At 37.8% G+C, this 10,537-nt stretch overlaps 1 protein-coding gene across 1 annotated transcript; it reads left to right on the top strand.

Annotated features, from left to right (window-relative positions):
- Positions 1–6,374: 6,374 nt before the first annotated feature.
- Positions 6,375–9,879, top strand: LOC115425971 (glial cell line-derived neurotrophic factor-like). Its single transcript, XM_030143869.1, has 2 exons — positions 6,375–7,121; positions 8,171–9,879. Exons 1-2 carry the CDS (start codon positions 6,833–6,835, stop codon positions 8,749–8,751), a joined length of 870 nt encoding a protein of 289 aa, XP_029999729.1. The 5' UTR covers positions 6,375–6,832; the 3' UTR covers positions 8,752–9,879.
- Positions 9,880–10,537: the final 658 nt, after the last annotated feature.

Below are 10,537 nucleotides of genomic sequence, written 5' to 3'. Positions count from 1 at the left end.
AAATGCAAAAAACAGAGAATAATATTATAATAAATGGTAATAAATCACTAATGAAAGGTTAAATAGAGAGAAAAATTTATTTGGGAACTGCCACAAAAGTAGTCCTGGGACTTTATGGGTTAATTAAAATATAAATAATTAAAATAGAAAAAGAACAACAATGATGAACACCTGATCCTTCACAAATAAATAACAGTTGGTGATAAAATAGCTTCACTTACACCAGGAGGCTCATTTTTCCCTCTTACAACATGAAACATATGTTAAACTATGCACATACACATCTAATTTTATCTCCAATTGAACTACATGTATTGTTGAGAGTGCAAAAAAGTTGCATTGCAAAAGTAGATCAAGCTGAAAAACAGTAATAATAGAAGTAAACAGTGCCCACTAGTGGCATATTTCATTCCTACGTGTGTTTGAGGTGTTGGAGGTTCAGTGGTTCCAACCCACTTTCTGTCTGACTTTCTGTTTTTGTCCTATTTATCTCTAGAGCGAATGCAGCATTCTTCATGTCTAATCCCTTCGATGAAAAATGTAGCTGTTACACAGACACCCAGCTGGAAATAAACTCACACTCACTCACAGACAAAGCAGAAGCCAAATTTAGAGTTAATAGTATATTTAGTCAAACATCACCACAGTTATTGACCCCCTTTTTTTTTTTCAGAGCCAACTAACAGCACTTCAGCTCAGACAGAATCCAGTCTCACAGCTCCTGTAGTCTGATCGCTCCCCCCTGAGGCTCCACAGCACCAGGATACATATGGTGTGGATTATTTCCTAAGCACCATCATGGCTCGCCACAGAGGTGCTTTTTACGATGTACTCAATAATCCATCTAGCACCCAAATACATGAAAAGCCATAAAATAACCAGCGAGGGGGAATTACTTTTAATGATCTGGCAAAGAACAAAATAAAAAATAAAATATCTAATTTTTACATGTAATGACAAACAAATTCAGACCGAAAAACTCAAAATCCTCTGCAGTTATTTATAGTTCTAGTCTTACTTTGGGTAGATTCTCATACTATTCGGTGCAAATCCACATCCTGAATTGAGTAATTTCACAGTAAACCAACCCCCCCGTGGTAAAAAAACTGACCTTATGGGTGAAAATTATCAGCTTCCTTTGCTTCTGCTTGATCCTTAACCCCAACAATTACTGTGTAAAATCACAAGCTGACCTGTTATCCTTCATTTCAGGTTTTAAAACTCTACCGAAGACATTATCATCAGTTCCTCTCATCTCTCTTTCAGCTCAAACAATCAGGATATTATTTATTTACGTTGATTACGACACCCGTAAACGTGTCCCAAGTCAGACATCCATTCCCGCTTGTCAGCTCTCATAGTCTACTTTGAGGCTGCAGTTTCTTGATGGCCGATAATAATGGGTGAAATGATCCATGCAATTAGCCTGTTACATGCGAGTTAAAGTTAGCCCCAAAATGGCTGTCAGATTCAATTGCAGATCAGTCACAGATCAGGCCTCATGCTTTACAAAAGGGAGAAATGGACATCTGTTTGGTATATTTTCTCTTTGGCAAGGGTGTAATTGCATGAGGATGAGATATTTCCATACAGTGACATGAGTAATTCAGTGGAAAAGGAAGCCTCTTGAGTGATTAGTAGTTAAACTCTTAAAAAACACTAGCAGGAGTCACAGTATTTGGATGTTTAAATGGTTTTTGCATGTTCAGTGTAGTCGAGTGATTACAATAAAATGAGGCTAACACATGTGAACGCACTGACAGAAACATGATTAATGCAATATACCACTTCAAGGATGCATAAACATACATGAATGCTTGCACATGTGTGGAGATATATATCTTCCTTCTGATTACACAGACACAAAATACATGTGTGTGCATATATGAAACCATGCTCTGTTCTCAATCCCATCTGCTCTTAAGACATCAAATTTGACTAAATGTTTTTAGACTCTACTGCACATTGTTTTTGGAGCATTTGGTTGTTTTTTTATTTATTTATTTATTTTTACCAAACTGTGGATCAAACATGTCAGTGTGGTTTGCGTTGTTATAATGCACAGCCTAACCTGAACAAGTCTTAAAACATTACAGCTGTGTGCACACATAATCTTACTGTTATAGTGAAATAAACAACTTTTAACTACACTTGGAAAGAGAACGCTTGACACGCAGGCACATAAAATCATTGGATTGCTATCATTCCTCATTGCTCTGTTTTTAATAATTAGACATATTTCACTGACATCTCTGCTTTGTAGCTTTTTATGATCTCTATAAAATGGAATAGACAGACAATGCTACTATTGAAAACAATTACTAAATAAACAAGTCTTATATTCTATCACTTAGGGGGCAAATGAAATTGTAAGGGAGTAAAATTTCACAAATGAATTGGTCCTGTGTCTTATTTCCGCTGAGAGAAATAGTTTAAGTGCTGGACTTTCAAAGGCAGATTATATTTATTTAATCTTCTTAAAAGCTTCACTGACAAAAGTCATGCAAGGGAAAATGTAACAAAAATCTTTACATGGTGCACTTTCTACTGGTTTTCAGCACACAGCAGTGGTACCTAAACCCTTCAGAACCTAACGTATCATCACTGACACACCCTGCACATATGCAGTTCGGATGCTTGTAACTCTCACTGTTTGTGCAGTTGGACAAATTCCAATGATTTCTGAAACCTGAGATGTTGCACTTTATAGGTTTTACTGGGTAAATTCTCTCATGAAGCTGGAGAAGAAGCTGTTTTTTCAGTATTGTAACGTGCAGTAAATTGTAAATGTTTGCTAGATTTTGAAAGATTTAGAAAAAAAAAAAAAACTGCTCTGGAAAATTGGGCCAATGGACTCACTCACAACATATTTTCTAACCTTTTTGTTAGTCAAAATAAGACAAAAAGTTCAGGCAGACCATTTTAGGCTTAGGGTTTAACCCATAAAGATCCAAACATCCAGCAGTGATCAAAATAATCTACAGGTCTAAAATGTTTAATACCCATTGATCCACTAATCCTATTAACACAAGTAAATAATTGGTGTAAAATATAATTATTCCTCTTTTCATTGGTCATCAGATATGACCCATTTGGATGTTCAGAGGCTCCATAGTTACCATTGAAACACCATCATCTTCTACAACAGTAATTCACCAGTAAAATCCATGGAGATGAATCAATGACAGGGGATGGAGACACTGGATTTATGTTCAATTAAAGAGAGATTTGACTGAAAACATCACTTTTTCTTAAATTTTCTCTATTTTTGATTGTAATAATCTTCAACATTAATCTGAGTTTTTATGGAAAGTCTACATGATCAGCAAATTAAATATAGGAAAATACCTGATTTTTACTTAAAAATGCAACATACTGAGCATAATATTAGAATAAATGGTGATAAGTCACTTAACCCATAAAGACCCAGTGCTACTTATGTGGCAGTTCCAAAATATTTTTTCTCTATATTTAACCTTTCTTAAGTGATTTATCACCATTTATAATAATATTGTCCTCTGCATTTAGCAGTTTTTCAGTGGAAATCATGTATTTTCTTATATTTAATTTACTGATTATGTAGATGTTCATAAAAGTTCAGATTAAAGTTGAGAAATATAATATCAGAAAGAGAAAAAAATGAAGAAAAGATGACTTTTCTGGCAAAAATATCAATAATTGAACGTAAACCCCCCATCTCCATCCACTGTCATTTATCAAACTCCATGGGTTTTACTGGTGAGTCAATGTTGTAGACAATGACTGTTTCTACATTCTCTACAGAACCTCTGAACATCCAAATGGGTCGTATCTGATGACCATGAAAAGATGACAAACTGTATTTTACACCAATTATTTACGTATATTGATAGAATTAATGGTTCAGAAGATATTAAACATTTTAGATCAGTAGATGCTTTTGGTTACTGATTGGCGTTTGGGTCTTTATGGGTTAAGAAAGGTTAAAAATAGAGAAAAATTCATTTGGGAACTACCAAAAAAGTAGCACTGGGTCTTTATGGGTTGAAAGGTTAATGTGTTGAATTAGAGTAGGAAAAAAGTCATAGAACTACTACTGATTGTGGAAAACTCAGCTTTAATCAGAACCATATCAAGCTGACTAGTGTTGAATAGGTGTGAAAAGATGCCCGGCCAAAATAACAGTCTGAAATCCTCTTGGTGTAATGGATATTTTCTCCCCTTGATGGAAAATGTCATCTGCCCATCAACTGTTAATGGGTGAGAAAAACAGCTTGATTTCAAGTGTAGGAGCACATTACATCCAGTCTGTTTGGATGAGCTGATTGGAAACACGTTCCTCATCCAATATCAACCAAATGGCCAAAAAAACAGGACGGGATTTCTGGAGCATTGTTAGTGGAAAGTGTGAAACTTCCCACTCCCTTTTTCACCATCTGAGTACACACACTGATTCTCTTTCATAACAGAGCTTCAACAGCTCTGGCCCTCAAGTTCAGCTGTGGATCTGGACCCCATCCGTCCCAGATAGCGAATATTTTGGCAGTATTATGGCATACATTTGGCATTTTTGGCTCTCTTTTTGGCATTATGAAATCTTTTAGGCTTAACGGTGGTATGATTAAGGTTATCCATAATAGATATGGAGGCACCAGCAATATATGACTGAGTTATGGCATATGTGTGGTTAACCAAAAGACTGGGCAAAGAGCGGGATCAAATACAGGGATGGTATGGCATGTTTATAGCAAGCCAGAAGATTGACTAAAGAGCGGCAACATCTTATTTATATATATATATGAATGTTTTTTGGTTGTGTTTTGGCATATTTCTGTAAAACCAAAACACTGCGCAAAGAGTGGGAATTTCTACCCAGAAGAAAACCCCACTTGATTTTAAAAGCATGATCAACACAAATTTTGACCTCCTTTTGGCCTCTCTTTGGGTCAGTTTTGGCTACTTTTTGGCTGGATCATGGGGATTTGGGGCTTTTCTGGGACAATTATGGCTATATTTTGGAAGTCCGCAATTAGTTTTGGGTGAATTTTGGCTTCCTTCTGGTTTGATTTTGGCTCGCTTATTTTGGGCCATTTAGGGCCCATACATCCGCCCAGAACTTTGCCATAATGGCACAGCAGTTTTGGGCCTAATTTACGCCATAATGATTTTGCTATCTGGGGTGTGTGTGTGTGTGTGTGTATGTGTGTGCACTCTCAAAAATAGAGGTACCAGCTTGTACTTAAAAGGGTACAAATGCTTGTCGCTGGGGGTGTACTTTTTTGAGAGACATTTCTGTACCCTTTCGAAATGGTCCATTTTTGTACCTTAAGTACTTCACATAGAAAGAAAACTGTCATATAGTTGATAATGTCATGATGTTTAAAGTTTGAACTGGTGGCCTAATTGAGAAAAAACAAACAAACAAAAAAAAAAACGGCATAGGCAAGCTATGACATCAAGACATGGAGGTGTGAATGAAAACTTGATAAAACAGATTATGGCAATAATCAGAGGTTCTAATAAGCTAAATAAATTATTAGGCTATTATCATTGAGCTAATTGGGCTATTAAATTAAAACAAATTATTATTAAATATAATATAGAGTAATTACAGTATGATAAATAAAAAACAATGTGCTAAGCCTAATGTTTTAACTATAATTAGGCCTACTGTTCAGTTCTCCTAGCCTATAGCCTATTCTCATGGTCTACACACATTTTTTAATTCTGCAGGGTACCTTATAGTACAAATTTGTACTTTACATAACTTTGGACCCTTTTTCATAGTCGAAAAGGTGCAATTCTGGCCTCTTAAAGACCAATATTGTACTTTTGAGAGAACATTCTTAAAAAATGTACTTAAAGGTACATAAATGTTCTGATCTCGTACCTCTATTTTTGAGTGTATGGCATGTTTATAGCAAAACAGAAGACTGACTAAAGAGCAGCAGCATCTTATTCCATATATGGATGTTTTTTGGTTGTGTTTTGGCATATTTCTGTAAAACCAAAACACTGCACAAAGAGCGGGAATTTCTACCCAGAAGAAAACCCCACTTCATTTTAAAAGCATGATCAACACAAATTTTGGGTGAATTTTGGTCTCCTTTTGGCCTCTCTTTGGGTCAGTTTTGGCTACTTTTTGGCTGGATCATGGGAATCTGGGACTTTTTTGGGACAATTATGGCTATATTTTGGAAGTCCGCAATTAGTTTTGGGTGAATTTTGGCTTCCTTATGGTTTGATTTTGGCTTGGCTATTTTGGCCCACACATCCGCCCAGAACTTTGCCATAATGGCATGGCAGTTTTGGGCCTAATTTAAGCCATAATGATTTTGCTATCTGTGTGTGTGTGTGTGTGTGTCTACATGGGTGGAGACAGGAGCGCAGCAGAGGATGGACCACCACACGTCAGCACCACTCCCTGTCTCTCCGGTTAAACCCTCTCTCCTCTTACGGCTCCGTCGGGATTGATGGTGGGAGTGGGTGTCACGGCGCTGTAACGCATACGGTGTGGACTGAGTGGAGATCGATGAGAGGACTGGAACCTGGGACTAACTGGGTTGTCTCCGCCGTTGGATGTGTCGGTTTGCATTAAACTTCACCGGGAAGTCTTGGCTGAGGTTCTATGTGCGTTTTAGTGCTCGGTTAGTTGCGCCTTGGATGTTGCGCCATGCTGCGTAACGTTTGCCAGCTGGCATGTGAGTGACCCATAGCGTGCTGTTCACAGTGTGCAGACAAATAATCCATTTTTGTGCATCATTCTGAGTCAGGAACCCCAGCTCCTATGAGTGCACCCCACCCTCTGTTCTCCAACTCTTAAATCCACCATGCGGTTGTTCGCAGTTGCCAGATGATACTTTGGGATTTTGCATCGCCATGTCCTTCTGTCGGACTGAAGTGGACAATGAAGTTATGGGATAGCCTGACCACTTGTTTGATACTGCTGAGCGCCGTGCACGCCAGCCCGCTGCACCGGAACCGACAGCAGTCCACGTTCAGCAAGAGGAGAACGCGCGCCGCCGAGAGTCCCCTGGAGCTCCCGCCGGTCCAGATCCGCCTGTCTGTCACCTCACCGGGCATCAGCCGGTCTGAGACGGACACGGAGCAGTGGGAAGAGACGTTGACTGGAGGAGAAAAATGTAAGAATATGAGGTTTATGCAAAAAAAAAAAAAAAAAGTGCCAAAAGGTCGTTTGCGCAGAAGCTCAGTGGAATATGTGATCCATATGTTGTTCATATCTATCTATCTATCTATCTATCTATCTATCTATCTATCTATCTATCTATCTATCTATCTATCTATCTATCTATCTATTAACCCTTTCATGCATGAATTATAAAAACCTTAATCAAGATTTTTTTTTCCTGTGTTTTTATTCCTCTTTAGGCATGAAGAAAAAAATGCATTTGAAATTTTTTATGACCCTATTTTTCATGGAGTTACAAAAATGTCCACTCAGCTGGACACCATGCGTTTCATTTTTGAAGCAAAGAAACATATATTCACTGATATACTGTGTGAAAACTATGAAATACATTTTTTTTAATGCTGCTAATCTGATGTTTTGTCACATTTTAACATACTCTAATATTAGTTATTACTCACTTTATGGCGATAAGATGCAAAAAAAAAACCTTTTCGTTTAAGAAAAACTGTTAATTACAGTCTAACATGACATCTAAACATGTTCCTGCAGATAAGGTTTATCAAGAACAGCCACATTACAGTAATGGTATGAATTGCAGTGTATGGGATGATGCATAGGCGTCCACTGTGTTGGCTGATATGGAACTAAAAACAATAAAATCCATGAATATGCAAGAGAACAGCTGTAGTGACCAGTATGCATGAAAGGGTTAATATATGTGATTTTTTTGCATAGAACTACCCTTACCCTGTGTTCATAATACACACAGTGAAGTCTATGATCCATAATGCAGTTAATAAAGGCTGCATAGAGGCTGTTTCCTGCCATGCAACTAGTCTACTCATACATAAAACTATGTGAAGGATAAATAAAACTAGGGTGTATTTGAAACTTGGCTGAACCAGGTCTCTGGGGATGAAAAAAAAAACTGAAAAAAATTTTGCACTTACATGTGAAGTGTCTAACACAAAATTAAATAACACTTGCTGTCCAAAGTGATACATCCTCGTACAAGTGTCATCTCTTTTCATTTTTTTCCAGACATAATGGAGGTGCCCCTCCCAGACGAGCTTGAAGATGTGGTGGACTTCATCAAAGTGACTATCAGTAGAATACACCACTTTTCTTTATCCACCGAGTCCACATCTACCTCTTCAACCACCTCCTCCTCCTCCTCCTCCTCCTCTGAACATAGCTTGAGCAGCAGGACTCGACACAGAAGGGAGAAAAAGAGAGGACCGGGCCAGCCGAGTGGGGGACGAGGAAGAGGAGCTAAAGGGGGAGAGATGGGGAGGAAGGGTAGAGGAGGGGGCTCCGGTGGACGGGGTCAAGGATGTGTACTGAAACAGATCCACCTCAACGTGTCGGACCTGGGTCTGGGCTACCGCTCCAGTGAGGAAATGATATTCAGGTACTGCTCTGGACCCTGCAGGAAGTCTGAGACAAACTATGACAAAATCCTTTTCAACCTGGTTCACAACGGGAGGCTTCCTTCTAAAGACACACCTCCTCCTGCCTGCTGTCGGCCAATAGCGTTTGATGATGATCTCTCATTTCTGGATGACAATCTCATCTACCACACCGTGAGGAAGCACTCTGCCAGGAAATGTGGTTGTGTGTGAAAGCACTGTGTCATTTAAAGTATATTTTCACATTCTGATGAACCTGGTGGCAGTAAATGTGGCCTTGTGTGACCTGGATCCACTGGTTAAGACAGACTAAAAAGAGGAGGGGGCATCATCAGTTATCGACACCCAGTCATCTCCCTCATCAGCATATTAATGCTTTCCTTTTCTGTCCAAAATCTACATCTCTAATGTGTTCAGTGTGATTTTAATGGGTATTGAACTAAAAAACCAATACCAGTCACAAACAATGGACCATTCTGCCGACTGTACAGCACATACTGTATGTTACATGGAAAAAGTTATACACATATGAACTGTATTTATGAAATATGGAATTTATTAACTTATTAGTATTTATTTTGTTTTTTTTATAAAGTGAATAAATGTTATTTATTATTGTAATGTGATATTTTGCAGTGTGCCAAAGATTTACACAAAAACAACAGTTCAGAAACAATCTCTACACAAGTTTATCTCATTTTCCATGAATTTTTGTAACATCTGACAGCATTGCAAGCAAGCGTTTTTTGGTCTTGTGACTTAAATAATAGGTAACACTGGTCTACAATTTATTTTTATTTTTTGAATTTACCTGCCTCAGAGATTAAATGTGCTAAATCTTACTTTTTTTAATAAGAGGAATGGGGAAAACAAATGACAAAAGTGCTGGTTAGTTGATGTTTTCAGTGAATATGATTAAGTGTTATTACATTATGTACATTTATACAGTAGATTTATAAATGTTCCACAAGAAAGAACATGCAAGGTGAATGTATTGTATGTGCAGACAATGTTTTGAAGTAGATCTGGTAGCTCTGAGACAAACATTCATTTTGAGTAAAACCCATTTTCTCATAAATTCTCATTATTTCACATTTTAACCCAAGACTATACGTTGGAAACTACAGCCAAACAGCATTTTTGACAATGTTAGCGACTCAACCTTAATGAAGTTTTCCTACGTTTATTCTGGAGGCATTTTACTTGTAGACCAGTGTAATAGTCTTTTCCTAGATTAATCATTGCCTAAGCCACACAAGGCCTCTACAGTTTAAATAGAGCTTTATTTTTATACAGTACACATTTGCCTAATGTAATTGATAATAAACACATTCTTTCCCAGTGTAGTGTACTCTGTATCTAAATTAATACCACATTGGAATTAGCGTTTCACTCCTTTGTAAAGAGTTTAAAAGAGAGCAAGCTGTGCTTTTAACATCATCTTTACTCTCAGACTCTCAGACTCTTAGATTCTAGTTTTCAATTACACCCCATTATTTCATAAAAAAAACACCAACATTGAAAACATGGTCGATGACAGACTAAAGCTTGAAGGATGGCAGGAAAAAATGTCTGTTTTCTGTCACTTTTTGTGTGAGGAGATGAGTGCCTCTGTTGAGTCCATTGTAGTAAATGAGAGTAAAGATAAAAGCTTGAATAAAATCTGATCGAATGACAGGAGCAACCATTAAACAGGAGGGTGAGAAGAGTATCCATATCTACTACATTCTGGGAGAATAAAAGGAGTGTGAGACACCGTGGAGAATGGAAGACGGATGAATGAAATGGTTAGAGAAGAGTGTTAAAAGGTGGTGGAAACAAAAAGAAAACATCATGGAGTGTGAGTTATATGTTAGAAGACAGAGAGAGGACAATGGAGAAAACAATTGGATTCAAAGGCGGCAAAACCCATGAAGAAGTTGGAGAACATGAGAAGTGAAGCTGTAACTTGCTTAACTAATGTGTGTGGTCGATATTTGATCCACGCCCCGCTGTCTCA

The sequence above is a fragment of the Sphaeramia orbicularis genome, chromosome 9 (genome assembly GCF_902148855.1).
Source record: "Sphaeramia orbicularis chromosome 9, fSphaOr1.1, whole genome shotgun sequence".
Lineage (NCBI taxonomy): Eukaryota > Metazoa > Chordata > Actinopteri > Kurtiformes > Apogonidae > Sphaeramia > Sphaeramia orbicularis.
This window is presented reverse-complemented; position numbering and strand designations above follow the sequence as displayed.